Source organism: Kryptolebias marmoratus, linkage group LG12 (assembly GCF_001649575.2).
Source record: "Kryptolebias marmoratus isolate JLee-2015 linkage group LG12, ASM164957v2, whole genome shotgun sequence".
NCBI classification, from domain to species: Eukaryota; Metazoa; Chordata; class Actinopteri; order Cyprinodontiformes; family Rivulidae; genus Kryptolebias; species Kryptolebias marmoratus.
The window spans coordinates 3,322,134-3,340,378 of record NC_051441.1 but is presented as its reverse complement, the minus strand read 5'-3'; the positions used below and the strand labels follow the sequence as shown (position 1 = coordinate 3,340,378).

General features: G+C 40.2%; 1 protein-coding gene across 1 annotated transcript in view; it reads right to left on the bottom strand.

Annotated features, from left to right (window-relative positions):
- The window catches only part of LOC108237804 (neurexophilin-1), a 25,722-nt gene extending 9,247 nt beyond the window's left edge, over positions 1 to 16,475 (bottom strand). Inside the window, exon 1 of the mRNA XM_017419499.2 lies at positions 15,002 to 16,475. Coding sequence (XP_017274988.1) covers positions 15,002 to 15,058 — 57 coding nt within the window. The 5' untranslated portion in view covers positions 15,059 to 16,475. The remainder of the gene's footprint in view (positions 1 to 15,001) is intronic.
- Between the last annotated feature and the right edge of the window lie 1,770 nt (positions 16,476 to 18,245).

Below are 18,245 nucleotides of genomic sequence, written 5' to 3'. Positions count from 1 at the left end.
CTGATCACCTCTGTGGACCAGCCTGGACCTCAGGAAGACTAAAGGCCTGATCACCTCTGTGGACCAGCCTGTACCTCAGGACAACTAAAGGCCTGATCACCCCTGTAGACCAACCTGGACCTCAGGACAAGTAAAAGCAAATGATCATTCTGTCCTCCAGGTCTAAGGGATCTGGATGGCACATAAAGCTGCAGGGGGTCAGACAGAGACAGAGATATTTCGCTAACGTTCCAGACAACTGAACACACACAGACGAGTATAAAACCAACATAGCTCTGCCTTCAGTAGTGGGCGATGGATATTTTCTAAAATATTCCAAACATAAAGTACACTCTGCTGCATTTCCTGTTTTAAAGTGAGCTTTTTGCTTCCTAAGCACTGCGATCGGCGTGCGGAGAAAACGGTTATTGCCTCGGAAAATTTCATCAGAGGATCAAAGCGTTTGAAGAAGGGGAGGTGGGCCAGCAGGAGAGCCCAAGAATAAAGTGTAATGTCCAATTAGGACTTCCAGTGTTCTAATTAAGGAAAAAAAACTGTATCGGCACACACACAGTAAGCTGTCAGATGTTAACATCAGCTTGGGGGAGGGGAGGAGGACGGAGGGAGATAAAATAGTGCTGCTGTGCTCAGCATTAGCTGTGTGAGGAGCGTGTGAATGCAAAAGCTAAGTAATGGATAATTATTCAGTGGTAATGATCTATTAACAGGTATCTTCTGTGTAATGTCCCATGGAAATATTCAGCAGCGTTTGAGCCTTTGAATTTGGCAAAGGAGAAAAATACACATTCAGGTTGTTTTTTTATTTTTTATTGCAAACAAAAAGTGATGCAAATATGATTGCTCCATATTTGTGCGTTCTGTGCTTAAGCAGATTTTACAGTGATGCATTATGCATGCATCACTGTCTGTGCTCTGATCCAGCTACTGTCTTGACTGCCAGAGCTTCCTTACACAGGCTTAGTCAGGATTATTATGTCTGACTCATTTTTATTCCACTTTATGCAGGTTTTTTCTTTTTTTTCAGTTCCCTCACATTTGTTAACTTGCACTGCAGTCGGCAGTATTGATTTTCTGTCTTTCTAAAACCATGTATTTCCTTTTTATAACTATGTGCATCGCATTTCAAGTGTCATAAACAGGATTCCCACTGATGCTGTTGTGGTCTGATGTTTGGACTTTACTCTGCCTTTAATCTGGCTTTATTCCCATGAGGGTGTTACAATCCAGACACCCTCTGCTCTGGTTTCTTGTGTGCCGCGATGCTAAACTGCTGCTCAGATTTTTTTAGCTTCCCCACAGAGGGCCGACGGGAGCCCAGACGAAGACTCCTTTATCTTCAATCAAAGTTTTGATGACTTTTTTGAGATATACACACTTTATATATAAAAAAGAATGCTTTAAAGGCCTAGCATTCCTTGCCTTTCATGCAAGAGTTTTAGTCTAAGATCATTTTATGTCGAGTGTTTGTTTCGACTGTCTCTCTCTGCTACCCTGCGTCATTGAGCTATGACCTTTTTGTATTTGCCAAGGTTAAATAGCTATGGTGACCATCTTAAACTGGGTTGATTCCACAAATTATTCAATAAATGTTTTCTGAGAGTTTCATTGAAATCTGTTCACTGGTTCAGGACATATTTAGCTAACAAACAGAGTTGACTCTAAAAAATTAAGGCCAATGTGTTGCTCTTGAAGTATGTGTTAGTGAAAATACTCAGCTGCTGTAACACCAAATCTCAGCTCTATATCTGTAAAACTGGCAGAGAAATAACTTTTTTTATGTTTTTTAATCAGTAGGCTGTGGTGGCCATCTTTAATTGGGTTGATGCCTAAACCTAATCATTTAGAGATGCACATCTGATGCTTACTTTCTGAGAGTTTCATTGAAATTTGTTCAGCTGTTCATGAGATATTTTACTAACACACACTCACACACACAATATTTCACATTACAGCACAAAACCATTATTGCGACAATCATAACTAGAATCAATCTCAAACCTTAATTTAAAAACTGCAGGATCCAAAATGTAATCACTTTCTTTGTGCTAATAGACGGATGGACACACACTACTGAAAGCATAACCTCCTTCACGGAGGTAACAACTTAGCAGAGATAAAAACTTACTGATTCTCATATTTTTTAAATATATTTTTTTTCAGTGGGGAAAAAAACAAGGGAGATTGTTTTTCGGAGCCTTTTCAGGATCCTACAAAAAGCCCTTGGGGTCGTTAAAACACACCACGTTTGATTTCTTAGTTTTGAGATCCTTTAGCTGTTACAATGATGGCGCCACGCACCAAAAACACATCGCAGTACTTCTAGTTATGGCTCACATGCTAACCATTGCATCGCCTCTCCCTCCCTCGGCTGCACAGCCTTCAGTATGGAGCCCAAGAGGCTGAGCCAGAACAGGGAGAGATGAAGTGAGTGTTGTGCTACAGTTGAACAGCAGATTTAAGTGTCTGGCACCACTGGAGGTGTCAGATTCAGTACACAGCATCATTGTAAAAGACAAATGTTAGAATGAGCCTAATATGGTTGTGAGAAAAGCCTGAGCTGCAGCAGTAATGCTCACCACAGCCTCAAAACAGCAATTGTTTTTGCAGGTAAATGAACACTTTGACAGCATTTTATTTTTTATTTGCAGTTTGTGAACAAGCTTTAAACAACCAGTCCTGTATAATGGACAACCCCAGCTCTAAAAAAGTTGGGATGGTGTGTAAAAAGTGAATAAAAACAAAATGTAATGATTTGGAAATCTCATAAACTCATATTGTATTCACAATGGAACACAGTAAATATATCAAATGTTTAAACTGAGAAATTATACTAGTTTTCTGCAAGAAATATGGTAATTTTGAATTTTGCAGCAGCTACATATCTCAAAAGCATGTTTCTCACTGTTCAGCATTTCCTCTGGTTTAACAACAGTCTGTAAACATCTAGGACCTGAGGAGAGCAGCTGCTGGAGGTTTTAGAGGGGAATGTTGTCCCGTTCTGGTCTGATGTAGAGTCCTGGCCTGTCTTTGCTGGATTTATTTGCTGGATGGCAGCATCTGTTGTTCTAAAACCTGTATATACTTTTCTGCATTGATGGAGCCTTTCCTGATGTGTAAGCTGCCCATGCCAGAGGCACTAATGCCAGGCAAGCTTTTAAACTGTGCGCTGATAACAGGCTGGATCGTCCCTCTCCTCTTTAGTATGAAGGACGTCGTGTCCGTGGTTTCCCAAAATAAAAAATCTAATTTCAACTAATCTGGTCCAGAGAAGACGGCAGCGCTTCTGGATGGTGTTCACATCTGGCTTCTTCTCTGCCTGATAGAGCTTTAAGCAGCATTTATGAACGCATCAGACCGCGCCTCCAGCTTATCCAATCAGCGAGCAAGCCTTCGTTTAAAAGGACTTCCATCATGGCCCCATCCATTCGCCGGCCGAACTTCAACCCACCTCCACCCCCAGTTTCCCAGCTCCCTCAAGCTTTCTTCCCCTCTTCGACCTCCACCACCAGTGTCCGGCCCGGGGAAGACGCCTCTAATGCTCAACCTGAGCTTCTCCTCGAAGCGCATTGCTATTGTCGGTGCCTGCGTCTTCCGCCGAGGTCCGAGCGCCAAAAACCTCATGTCATTCATGTCAAATAAAACCGTTTAATTGCAGCTTCTGTTTGTCGTGAGTCTCTCCAGGTTGAACTGTGTTTACAGACAGTTTTCCTGAGCAGAACAGAACCAGAACCAGAAGATCACCAACATCCAACCTTGACCTTTGACCTCAGAGATTACTCCAGATTCCTAAAATCGTTTGATATTATGAACTGTAGATGATGGGATATTCAAAGCCTTCTTGATTTTTAATTGAAAAACATTATTCTGAAGTTATTTCACTCATTTTAAATGTAGTTTTTCACAGACTGGTGAACCTCATCTTTACTTCTGACAGATTCAACCTCTCTGAAACGCCACCCCACCCCTAAATAAATAAATAAATTAAAATAAATAAATGCCATTTTTGGTTTTAACATATTATGTTTACTACGTTTTGTGGGGGTGGCATTCTGTTTATTTATATTTTACACAGTGCCCCAACTTTTTGGAACTGGGGTTGTATGATTTCAGCACATAAAGGATTTTCCTCGGTGAATAGTTTAACAAGCTCTGCTGTTCCCCCCCATTGTGGAAAACTGCATACTGCAACAACTCTGTTCCCTCTGCGTTTAACTGGTGAAGTATATGAGGTGTAGTATCTAACTATCAGCACTCCTCCAACTTGGACTTTTGCTTCGTAAGCAAACTGAGATGGTGAAGCATAACCTTAGAGTTTATTTATATTAATTCACTTCTTCACTTTGCTGGAATATCTTGATATTTTAGAATATCTCGACATTGCCAAGCATTAATGCCATCTGCTTTTGGTATTTATATCACTCACTTGCTTTTAGATCTGTCCTAAAAGTCATCCTTTAGTGACAAATGAAACCAGCCATATGGTGTAATGTCACTTTGAAAAGCCAGAACAAGTTTTCTTTTTTCTTTTCGAGTGATAAGTTTGTTTTGTATCATGACGCTTGGCAAGCTATATTCCGGCTTTAAGTACCGTTGGCAAAGTGTGGGCGATGGGCAGTCAGGTTTCAGTGAGGGGGCGGAGGTTCAGGGTGATTTTGTCATTTGTCATGTGTGCTAAGTGAGTCAGTGAAATGGCTGGAGAGGATGGGAGGTGGCTGTGGGTTCTGTCGCTGTGGTAATTGTGACTCATTCAGGCTCAGTGAACACGGGCCTCGGGCCTCTCTCCCAGCAGGAAGTGCAGTTAGGGGAGCAAGCCTCATAAGCCCCGCTTGCTGCACAGGTCTGGAGTAGTGACAGGCACAGTTTTAACTCCTTTCCTCGTGACGGCAGGTTCAAACTGTTGCCGTACAGCTGAAGATCAGAGGTGGAACTAAAATCTGAGCCATGATGCTCTCAGAAGGAACAGACTGGTGACAGATCAAAGTGTTAAAAACTCCTCCAACTGAGAATCTGTGTTATTTTCTGGCATATATAAAACCATCCTTTATAGGAAACAACACTCACATAAAAAATGGTGTTTGTCATCACAGGCAAGTTCAGTTCCTCTCAGCTGTATTGACTGTGGTCTATAAAATGATTGTTTTCCTGCACTTAACTTTGTTTTCAATAAGAGTAAGAGAGATTAGTCACCTGTCTAGCAAGCAGCATGTGACAAACAAACTAGGAACAAGGTGATGATAAAGCTGGAGCATTTAGTCACTGAGGGCTTGATATGTTTCTAATCCAAGCTCAGAGAAAAGTAAATCCTCACATCAACTCTGTATCTGCTGTTAGACATTTTAAATACAATTTAGATTAAGTGAAAATGTAAAAAGCTTCTTTATTAGTACCAAGTTGCCAACAATCAATTATTGCTGGTTTGGATAATCAATGAAAGGAACTAATTTGTTGCAGCTTTCATGAATGAATTGTGGTTTTACAAACGTGGATAAACTTGCTTGCACTCTTTCAGAAAGAAAAACACACAAAGGTCACTGAAATTACTTGAAACTGACCAATTTAATAATATATATATATTTATAAAATCAGCTTTTGAAAATTAAGCATTGCTTTTGAATCATGGTTCAAACAGAATTATTTTAAACATATGAAATGAAATCAGCCTTGACAAAAAGAATGGAGGAGGCTCGGTTCTGTTCAGGGTCCAACAAAACCTCAAGACTATCGAGGCTTCCTGGAGCCAGATGTGCTGCTCAGAGTCAGAAAGCTCTGTCTCAGCTCATGGGTCCCACAGGATAATGACCTAAAACACACAACTTAAAGCACCCAGAACGGGTCAGAACCAATCACTGGACCGTTCTGAAGTGGCGTTCTGAGCCCTGATCTAAATCCTGTTGAACATCTGTGGAAGGATACAAACACATTTATCCACATCTGTAGCTGAAATATGAAGATTCTTTAACTTGTTTTGTTTTATCCCCTTATTAGAGAGAAAGATTTACAGCAAAGTTGACTGGTTTATCAGACAACATCTGTCTGTTGAGCCACCCTGCAGTGTCTAAATTGTGAACTTGACCCGGAGAGCTGACAAGTTCAATAATCACTTCACTTTCCTCTGACTGCAAAATTAAGACCTCCATCTCTAAAATGACGTCAATTTTTAATTAAAGATGCAGGCAGGTCAGATTTCTTGAAGGTCCATCAAAGCTTACCCCACCCCACCCTTTTTTTTTCTTTGTCCTTTTTCCAAATGTAATATGCTCACTGCAGGAGATTTCTCTGTTACATGATTAAAGTCTGAAAATGGCTGTGCCCTAATTATTCGTGTGGCCGGCGCAGATCTAAGAAGAGGTGAGAGAGAGAGAAAGGTAATTTCACAAGAAACAAGCTGTTTGACTCTCAATGAATAATTTACTCCAGCTCCTAGGGGGTCACAGGAGCTTAAGGTCTGCAGTAGGTGACAAACTCGCCGCACTGAATCTTTTTATTTTAAACGTTTTCTCCCAATCTGTCCCGTCTTTCTGCATCCTCTTACCTGCCTCTTTCTCAAACAGGTTCAGTTGTGTGTGCTTCCCTGGAGAACTCAGCTCATTTTGTATGTTCAGAGTGAAGCCGGGCTCTGAATTGGCTATCAAATTTTTACATTATATTTTATCGACAAGTTGGCAGCGCAAGGAGGATGGAGAGTGGCAGCGGGGGACTCTTTGGCCCCAGCTCTTTACCAGGAAGAGGAGAGCGAGGAGATGCTGGTGGAACGCAGTTGATTAAAGCGGTCGCTGCAACACTAACACCAGTCTGGTAGAAGATGAAAGAACTTAACAGGTTGGAGCATGAAAATCTTCAGGTAAATGCTTTCTTATTAAGAGCTTTCATCTAAATTAATGCACCAATTTTTCTGTTAAATGTATAAAAATACCTTCAAGGAATACTAAAACAATTAAAGGCCTAGCATTGCTTGAAGGAATGCATATCACCCGCTGCCATTCATCGTCTTGCCCTTTTGGTTAAACCTCAAAAATAAAATTTCATGCAATCTCATCCAATATTATCTTAGGATATGTGTTGTGAATGACTCTCAGCTACTGCCACACCAAATTTTACCTCCGTCTAACATTACAGACAAACACACAATCAAAAACAAATATGTAATAAAATTATCGCTCCACCTTTGCCTTCGGTGGCAGGAGATAAAATATCCAGCAGTCAGGATTCTTGTTTCCTTGTTTAAAGGAAGCTCTGTCTGGCACTGCAAGCTGCAGAAAACCACAAACTGTCCACATTATTTGTTTCCTTATGACAACCAGCTTTGACACACAGATTTGTCTTTTGTGCCAACTGTTTATGCCATTTTTTTTACTGATTTTGGACTTTTTTTTTGTTTTTCAGCCAATAAATGTGATCAGGGAAGAGTAATCTGATCACAAACGGCGTTTTCCACTCACTGACAAGTGAACAATGCAGTTTGTGTCGAATCCATTTTAAACAATCTGGAAATGTCAGCAGATAAACAAAAGCACTGTTTTGTAAAACAGTAATCATAATGTTAAGTGACCTCTATTAAATCACACTTAGAATAAAGGCCCTTGGCAGAGATGGAAAATGTCATTATTCTTCAAATAATATATTTTACTGCTGATAACAAGGAGGAATTTCATGGGAAATATGAAGCAAACATATGAAGTAATGAAGTAATGCATATGCCCACTGCTTTTCATGCTAGAGTTTTAGACTGAAGTCATTTTATGTTGAGATTGACAGAATTACAACTATTTTGGTCAAACCTTGAAAATAACATGCAATACTGCGAGGTATGACACAATCTGTTATATCTAATTATGTGTTGTGGATAACCCTCAGCTACTACCACACCAAAATCTAGCTCTGTATCTGTAAAATTCACTAAGTTTAAAACATTTTTGTGGCTTACGTCAATCCGGTGTGGCGGCAGTCTCGAATTGGGCTGACTCCAAGAGTTGATCAGCTGTAAATGATTACTTCCTAAAAGATTTGTTCACATTTGTCTTGTGGTTCTTGAGATGTTTTGCAGAGCAAACATGTTGCACAGTTTGTTGTCCTCAAAGTATGTTTTGGGGCTAATACCACACTGACATTTAGGTTGATATCTGTAAAACTGGCTGAGCCAAAGCCGTTTTTATGTTTTTCTAAGATCAGTTGGCTGTGGTGGCCATCCTAAATTAGACTGATTCCAAAAGGTAATCAGCTCTAGAAGGATGTCCATGGATTACATTCTGAAAGTTTGACTCAAATCCATGCAGTGGTTTGTTAGATAATTTGCAAACAAACAGACGCAGTTGACTCTAATGGTTAATAGTATTGTATTTAAACCTAGAGTATAAGCTAGGGATCAGTCTTAACGACTACCACATCAAATTTTAGCTCAACATCTGTAAAGTGATTGAGTTCAAATCATTTATGTGTTTACTAAAATTGCTTTGCTGTGATGGCCATTTTGAATGGAGTCGGCTCCAAAAATGAATCAGTTGTAGATGTCAACCCGGTGATTATTTTCTAAAAGTTTCATTAATATCCATCCAGAGATTTATGAGATATTTTGCTAATGGTACAGACAAACAAACACATTCAGACACAGACGCGAGCAAAAGTATTAATGCTCCTTTCTTAAGTGACGAGAGATAAATCAAAAGCTCCATTTTCCCAAACCAACGCTGCTGTGAGATCGTTGTATTTCTGAAAGAACCAAAGTCTGTTCTTTACTTTAAAACCACAAATCTTTGGTAAATAGAAACAGAAAAGAAACTTCTGTAAAAACAACAGAATCACTGTAGGTTTTAAACTGATGTTTTTTGGTGCGGTGCGGTCCATTACAAGATAATTACTGAACTATACTCTACAGCAGCACAAATCAATGCACTCAGATTAAGAAAAGCCCAAATTTTCTCATCCACGACTTTAAAGCTACTCATTGCAAACTATGAAATCAAACATAAAGCAGGTTACCCTGACGTATATCAAATGGTGCAGTTTGAAAGAGTTTACTCCAGTAGATATATAAATATGCAATTCTGAAATGCACGTACGCACTCGATGTAAACATAGAAACTTTTATCTGCATACTTTACCCAAAATCTGAGCGTAAATACACACGACACATTAAAATTGTCTGAGCTCTTTATTCCAAACGGCTCTTTAATTGGCCGCTGCCATTGTTGACCTGTTTTCAGTCACTTCGGCTGTTTTCACAGGTCAACAAACACACGTGGTAGTTGGCATCCAGTCACACTTTTTGCAGACAAATTGTCAATTTAAGAACACATAACTATCTCCATGTGTCATGAGGCGTGGAGAAGGAGGCGAACCCTGAGTGCAGACTCATTTCAAAACTGAAAATTTATTTTAAAATAACAAAACACAAAAACGAAAGGCTGGTGTGGCAGCAAAAAACCCAAAAGAAACCAGAAACAAAACACTAAATACAAAAAGAAATACTACCAAAACAAAACCTGACAATATGAGAAACTACTTATTTTGTTTCTTGCTTTGTTTATTTATTTAATCTTTTTGACCAGTCTTCATGACGTTGCGGTGAGCAGCTTTAATCTGAAAGTCCTGCAGATCTCCTCAGCATGTGCATCCCTCTGACCTGAGAATCAGTGTACCATCACCGGACAGCATGCTGGTGAACTGATGCTCGTTCATGCAGAAACGACTGTTTACGGATTGTCAGGGATCTGAGACAATAAACGGACTCTCGCTCACTGTTTTGTTTTCTTTTTTCGGTGGGGAGATCAAGCGGTTTGTCGTCACACCATGATGAGGTCAGCAGGAGGCTCAGAGTCTCTCCTCCCTGCCTTCCACTGACAGCCTGGTGTTCCCTCCTTCCAATAAACTCACATCCCCTGGTCCCAAACAGCCGTTTCTAATATCGCTGAGATGCCAACTGATGTTGAAACAATGAGAAGTTCATCCAATGTTGACTTTTTTCCCCCAACTGATTGAATTCTTACCCTACATTTAAACAACGTGCGCTACTGTCAGCTGAAGCTGTGTGAAATTAAAATGAGGATTTTCCCATTCTTACTTATTCATCTCCGGGTGAAAGTCAAGCGCATCTTTATCTACATCTCCCGGGAGTTACGCCCACTCATTTTACCGGAGACTGTGAGTGGTTTTTCTCCAAGCTGCGTGCTGTAACCCACCCTTCCTGAACCAACCTACAGATATTCTTCCAGCGTTTTGTCTCTCAGGGAGCGATGCCACAATAAATTGTTCTGGTTTTGATTCAGCGTTTCCTGTCTCAGGACAGCTCCGCTTCACAATGAAGGGCTGTCAGTGTTTAAGGAAGTGTGTTCTTTCTGTCTGAGCTGCTTTAAATCTGAGGTTAGGACGAGCAGGGTGGTCTGAGAGGGTGAGATGCTCCTTTGGGGGTCATTCATGCTGTGTTTGCACATCATTTAAGCTGTTTCACCCCCACAGAGTCCTGCTCATCTGATGCTTCCTCATGTTTAGATATTGCTTTTGTGAGTGCCTAAAGTTTGGTTTCATTGTTTGCATGAAATTAAGCAGAAAGAAAACTGGCAGAGTCAAAAAAATCCCCTTTGCTATGATAATAAAAAAAGGATTGAGGGATAATAACCAAAAGTTACAATTTCTTCTCTACTATAAATGCATTTTTACTGCAAGTGAAATTAAAGGTTTATGTAATTTATCAGAAATGCTCTGAACACAATTTTCAACTTTAAATTTGGAGTTTGTATATAAAAGAAAAAGCTGAAGGTAAAACTAGAAACAAGTAAATGACGTGAAGTAAAATAAGTTCACTCATCATAATAAATATTTTAATTAATTCTAGAAATTTATTTTAAGATCCTGTGTTAAATCTGCAAATAACAACCAGTCCAGTAACCCCACTGAGCGGTGCAGGCTTCAGTAAACTTCCACTGAGGAAACATTTCCAGAATCTACAGACAGAAATGTGACAATTATGAATGACTTTTGTCTTTGGAGCATATGTGAGGGACATAAAGTGGAGAATGAAAGTTCATGAGTTCTGACAAGCACATTGTAAGAATTATGGCAGGGAGGGACAGAGCAGGGGTTTCTGACTTTTATGCAATATTACCAAATTTAGACTCGGTCTGTTTTCTTGTATTGTCTTCAGAATTGAGGGACTATTTCTGCATAGTTTGGGATGAATCCGGACGGACAGGGTGGATGACCCTGTGAGGAGGACAGGTATATAAGAAACATGAATCTGAGGGTTTGTGACAGCTCAAAACAGAGACGCGAGTCAGATGTGGTCAGAATCACCGTCACACAACTTCTGCTTTTTAACGTGACACACAAACCTTCACGTTTGAGTGTCGTTGCACCAAGCTGTCTTATGGCATTCCAGGGGAACTTCAAACAGCCTGATGCATTTCAGTTTTTGTGACGCTTTGCTTCGAATATGCACTCAGCAGCACACGGCCCCTTTACTCTTATAGAAGGTATTCTGTCTCTGAAGCTTTAAATGCTTGAACATCGTTTGTTTCAGTTGATGCACTGAGTTAAATAAGTCTGTTCTTCTAAGAGGAAAAGTAAAATGGAGGTGAAGGGAAAATGTTGCAGCAATAGATTATTTCCCAGTGTAATCGTGTGAATTCAGCAATCATTGTTTTCCTGTTTCTAATTTTTCTGGACGTTTTTTTAGCAATCTACCTCTATATCTTTGTTGTATTTGTTCTAACTGTTCATATATCAAAACGTTCAGCTCACTTCTAGCTTTGAGTCAGTGTTTTGCTACTTTTATCTTTCAGCTCAGTTTCAGCTTTTTCAGCAAATTTCCACAAACTCATACAGCATTTTCACCCAAAAAATTAATTTTCTCTAGTTATTTTAGGCTTCTTATGTTTTACATGCATAACAAATGATTTCCGTGCACACAGAGATGTGGCATTTAGACCTTTTGATTGTGTGCGAGTGTTTTCGCAGAAATTGAATCTGCGCACAGTGACAGTCACCGAACAGCTACAGGGCTTCAAATTTAGTTCTCAAGCATGATGGCCCTGTGTGCATTTGTTCAGAAAGCAATCAGGCGGAGAATAAAGCAGCTCTGTCTCTTTTGGCCACGGAGAGGCTACCTGAAGCTCCTCTCCAGAACATTCTGCTGAGGAAGAGCACCAGAGCCGAGGCCCTTCATCTACAGCCATCTTTAATATATAAATGTTGTCTCTTTTTGTCATATAATTACTCCCATGTTCATATTTTACATGTAATATCATTTAAGCTGCATATTGAATAAAAGTAAAAACTGAATTTCAGGGAAAAGTGGAGTGTTCTTGAAATAATTGCGGTGAGAAACGGTCCAGTGGAACAGTTGAGTTCAATGCTCTGTTTGAGTGCACTTCATTCCTCTATTGGTAGTTACTCATATTGTTAGAAAAGAGGACCGTCTAATTAACCCCACCCCGCCCAGATGTCACGCGTCGCTCTGCTAATGCAGAATGTCACTAATGTGTCATGTAAAGTGTTGCAGTTGTAGATAAATAAGCTGTTATGTCTGGATGTGGGTGTTTATGGAGGTTTTATGCATAAAAGATGAGGTCTATGAATCCTTTTGGTAGATCTTTTACATATTTATTTTTCACCCCCTCACACTTCTTACTTCTTGCACAATGACTGCTGGAGATAGGCACCAGTTCCCCTGAAACCCGGAAAGAAAAAAGCGGATAAATAAAATGGATGGATGGATGGATGGACACTTCTGACTGCTTTTCTTTTCCTTCATGTTTGCACCAGAGTTTCTCTGTTGCAAAGACTTCTGTTTTCATTATAGAGCTGAAACAATAAATAATTAGTTACTGATAGGTTAAGTAAGTTGACTGAGAACACAAATGGCTTTTTGTTGATTTCAGACACCTGACAGAAATCGTGATGCTGTTGGTTTATCTTTTCAACATAAACTGCAAAATTATTGTGTCAAATTGAAATCTTATATGATAAACAGTCAGAAAAAAGGACAGGATTTTAATTAAAAAAAGAAACTATCCTGAGCCTTTTTTTTATCTTAATGACTGTTAATTCTAAGTATAAGAAAAAACCTTGCTTTATAGTATCATCCATTATGGTTTTTATATCTTACTGAGCTTTGTTGATGAAAAATAACACAAACTGAGGCCAAAAATAAACAATTTCTCATGCAGTCAATTATACAACTGAGATGGTTTAGATTATTTATAACCCTTCACTTGAGAATTAGCATTTGAAACACTCTATTAATCACATAAACAACAACCAAAGTGGCACCTTGTATTAATAGTCATCGTTTGCAAAAGATCCCTCGAGACCTAACCCTGTCTGAGAACTGTAAGGCTATTACTCCAGAACCAAAATCTAAATTAAATTTATAATACAGAGTGGGCTTATATGGTTATTAATTGCTGCTCTGTTGCATTATAAAAAGTTAGTTAATTTATTAATTGTACCCTAATTTATCTGTCACAGAGTTAATGAATTACCAAAGATCTCCTGCTGAGGGATGTCATGTTCTCTTACAGATGTATGGTCTGGTGAGAAGAAGGGGGAAAAAAGACCACAATTAATTTCACTATCATTAGACACAGACCTTCTGGGTTACAGTGTAGCCCTGCAGTCAAAGAAAAAAAAATCCCAGAACCAATCCAACAAGTGCTTTAAGCCTATTATCCCCTCTCTGGTATCTGGTTATATGACAACTGAAAAGGCGAATGTTCTGCATATTTTGAGGCAATGTGTGGTCGTTCCTTTCAAAGGGAACGGAAAGAGCTGCATTTCAGCCAATTATATCCGCATGTCTTCATTTACAACTGCTGTCTGTTTTCCCTCACATCACCAAAAGAGCAATTACTCCACTCTGAGCTTCAGAATAATACTTTAATATGAGACTCACAAGGTCACCTGTGAAGGGATGCTGGAACTAAAAAGGTACATTAAACAGCTCCTCAAACGCACTTCAGTAGCTCTGGTGTGTCTTTTGTGTTTGTCTCGATTTTTGCTCATTCCCTGAGCTCTGTGATGGCTGCAGCTCCACTCAGCCCAGGGGTTTTCCGATCAGAAAGATGTTTTCAAGTTTTCTCATGTGAATCATGAGCTGACTTCTCATTAAAGGCGTCTGAGTGATGAAAAAGGACTGGGTGATCTAAATTTGATTGCACATTATGCAATGCTGGGACTATTTATTAGGACTACATATAAAGTTTAAAGTTCATCTTTCTGCAGATCTTTAACACTGGAAAGTTGTCATTTATATTCAATGTGATTTCTTTTCTAAACCACTGTATTTCAGTTGAAGAATAATGTTTCTGCTCGTTCTTTTAAATTAAAAAGTCAAGAAAAATATTCTCTCTTCTGAGAAGTTTGTTGGCAGTTTGGTAGGCTAACATAGGCTGTGTGAAGACAAGTGTTTTAAGTGTTTGCCTTAAAGTAAAATGGCAACAATCTTATTTTTAGAATTAAAGTTTCTTCAACAATTTCTGCTTCCTTTACAGTTTTCGTACAATCATTAAATGATCCTCATAGATTCTTAGAGGCGTTCACACTCTGTATGTCTTTAAACAATGTAGAGAGGAGGTCAGATGGAAAAACCAGAGTTACAAAGCAAAAAAGGAAAAGAAGAAAAGTGAGCGTAACCCTCGAACAGACGTGCGCTAATGGAAGGGCGCGCGCGGCACGCGTCTCCTGTCTCCTGGGAAGAGTCAGTGTCCTCAACAAACCTGAGCCAGGAGACAAAGTCTGAGCTATTTTCTTGGGAAAATTTGCACAGACATAAATGTTTGCAGTGAGCAGAGCCTCTGCACCTTTTGCAGCGGGGCCACGGATGACCTGTCAGGTGTCCGCTCAGGTCTTTACGCACATATTGTCCACCTCTGTGTGCGAGTTTGGAAGTTTACGCTTGTAAATGAGACATTACGGCACCTCGTGAAGGTGGCTCAAGGAGAGACCAGAGTCAATTAACTAATTCAGAGTAAGATGTGTGAATTCCCCCCCACACCCCCCTCCTTCTTACCAAACAAGCGGTTCCGTTGAGGAGGAGCAGGATGAAGCCGCGGTTGGGACGCATCATTCCGGCGCGGAACACTCACAGCTTCCCCCTTCCCAGTGGAAAAAAAAATAAAATTAAATTGGAAGAATAAAAATTAAAAACTCCCCAAGGGCGGGCTTTCCCCTCCTTCAGGAAGATGCTCTTCCTGCGGCGCCGGATCCCTCTCGGCTGACGCGCGGTCCCATATCCGAGGCAGGCTGAAGTGCTGCTCCTACCAACAAACAAACAAACAAACAAAACCTCTGGAAACCACTTGGAGCGCCTCTGTTCTGTCTGTTCTTTCCCACCAATCCAGTGTTGGGCTCAAATTACAGTGAGAAATCCATTTACACGCGGCTCTTATCATCCATTGAAAAAACAAGAAGAAGTTATCCCAGTTCAGATTAAGATGACTTGACTGGGAAGCGCGTTGATCTCATCTGGAGATCCAGGAGGGGTGTGAGCTGCAGCCTCCCGCAGAAACTGAGCGATGCTGAGGCTGGAAGGAGCTGCCAGACGTTTGAACAGTTTCTTTTCTCCCTCTCTCCCTGCATGTGTGGAAGTGTTTGTGTATATCCCCCCTCTTTATCGAATCTCTTTTCTCTCTCTCACTCCCTCCCTGGTTCCAATCACTCCCCATCTATCCGGCATTTCTCTTCATCTCCTTCATATTTACTTTCAGATTCACTCAAATAACCCAACAAACAAGAAAACAATAAAATTAATATCTACATTTAAAAACTGGCAGCACTCCTGATTCTTATTTTCAAATTGTTTCATAAATTTTCTCAGTAGTTGAACTCTCTTTATTTCTCACCCAGTGCTTTGTTTTCAGGCGGCACAGTGGTGCAGTGGTTAGCGCTGTCACCTCACAACGAGTTAGTCATAGGTTTGCCTCCCTGTCTTTCTGTGTGAAGTTTACATGTGTGGGTTTCCTCCCACAGACCAAAAACATGCATGTTGGGTTTATTGGTAGCTATAAATTGTCTCTAGGTGTGAGTGACAGCGTGAATGGTTGTCTGTCAGGTTTGTCTCCATGAGGTCCTGTGATGAACTTGCGTCCTGTCCAGGGTGTCCCCCGCCTCTGGCACAGTGACCGATGGAGATAGGCTCCCCCATGACCTGGAAAGGAAGAAGCGAGTAAAGAAAAAGGATGGATGATATGTTTTCAGAATTAATTTATTTAATTAAAAAAATCTGTTTTGGCAGCTGAATATGTTTGCAGCTTCAAAGATTCACTTCAAAGTCAGTTGTCAGACACACACTATCACTTTCTCCGCCTTAGAACCGGACTGTTTGTCCTCCTTTCAGAGCAGAACATTGATCCGGAGTTCTGCTGAGGAGTATTGATGAACACAGTGAGCTCAGATGAACCGCTGACCGTCACCTCAGTGAGGTGTGATTAATAAAGACTTTCTTCAATAACACACAGTTCATTAGGGATAGGTTAATGAACTGAAATGCAAGATATCACTATGCAGGTTGCCTGGCTCCCAATGGTTCCATTTCTGCTTAATTAGACTCATAGATGAGTTTTTACTCACTTTGTCCTCCCTCTCTTTGTATCCGCACTCATCTGTTGCTGCAGTGTTTTTTAATATCAGACAGACTGCGCCCAAAAAGATCCCAGTCTCAACCTGTTTAAACTGTCTGCACCTGTTAATTCCATGCTATCAGTTTGTAGTGCTGGGTTCAAAGACCTCAGATCAGGGGTTAATTGGCTCCAGTGTCCTCATACTGAGAGATCTGACCTCTAAGGGTGAGGGGTCACAAATGTGAAGGAGGCCCTGTAAATCCAGAGCAACCAAAACATCAAAAAGTTAAAGCAGAGGAAGTTTGTTTCCACGTTATCTACCAAAAAATGCATGTTCACTGCTCATTCTGATGCAGGACAGGTTGATGAAAGGTGGGACGCGGAAGGTTGCACAATCTCCTCCTCATCGTCTTTTTTTTTATCTGAGTTTTCAAATGCTAAACGTGCCTCTGTATAACTCAGACTATCCTCTTCAGTCACCGTAGGTATTGAGGAGCTCTTTGGGAGAGGAAAAAGTATCCCATAAAGGGAAATCCGTTCCCAAATCCACAATCTGAAGAAACAGCAACCACAATAAAACTCCTTTTAAACCAAAGCACGTTCATTTATACACACACTTTCACTCCTGCACATAATTATTGGACTATAACTCAGTCTGTATTCTCTCTGGGGAAAAGTCAGACAAGCGGCTGCTATTTTTTACTCACTTCGAGGATAAAAAAAAGCAGCATCGATGCTAAGATACCCATCATTTGACACCCGGGAACGACTTATCTTAATGTTGTTTCACAAGCGACTCACATCGGCATGACAAATAGGAAATGTTTGTTTGTGTATTTCCTTTTTATTCTGCTCTCCTGCCAAAGCACAACAATCGTGCTCAATCATTGCATTGCTTGACACGTAATCCTATTTCACAGTGTAATTCGGTTTGAATGTAGAGCTGCAGGGGACAGACAGTCTTGGAAGCTGATGCAGGCTGGATCTCCTCGGCTCATAGATGAGTTCTGGCTGCCCTCTAGTGTTTAAAGTCACTTCTGTCGCTGAGGAAAGGAGGCAGAGCTGCAGCAGCGCCGCCCAGAGGGTCAGGTCGGGTCAGAAACACGTCTCCTTTTTGTCTGATGGAGCGCACATATATAACGGCTTTTATTGGTCGTAGAGTTTTGAATTTTGCCATCTAAGGACAAAAGATGTGAAGCCTGAGACGACAAATGTTTCTCCACAAGGCCTTTGATGCCATATGCTCATTGTTTCATACAATCATACAACGGTTTTGGCCTCCTGTTGTGCTCTTTTGGTCACAAGCACCTGTTTTATAAATATTTTATTTTGTATACAAAAAAACAGTTGAGTTAATAGGTCAACTAGTGGGTTAATTTAAAGAAATGACTAACAAAACAAGGAGAGCAATAAACCAATTGGGCAAAAATGTGATTTTTAAGCCACCGTAGATGTAATTTATAGCACATAGTGTAATGGAAATTTTCCACCCAGTTTGGGATTAAATCTAAACACAAGTGTCAAGAAGTTGGATTCCCTAAACAACATTTAAAATCAACAATGAATCACTTGGTTTTTGCTCGAAGAAGCTCAACATGGACTTTTTACAAGAACAAACATTTAAACTTCAGCTTAAGCAGCACTTTATTTAACACAACAGAAGAAGAGGATCCTTTGCTCTTCCTTTATTACACA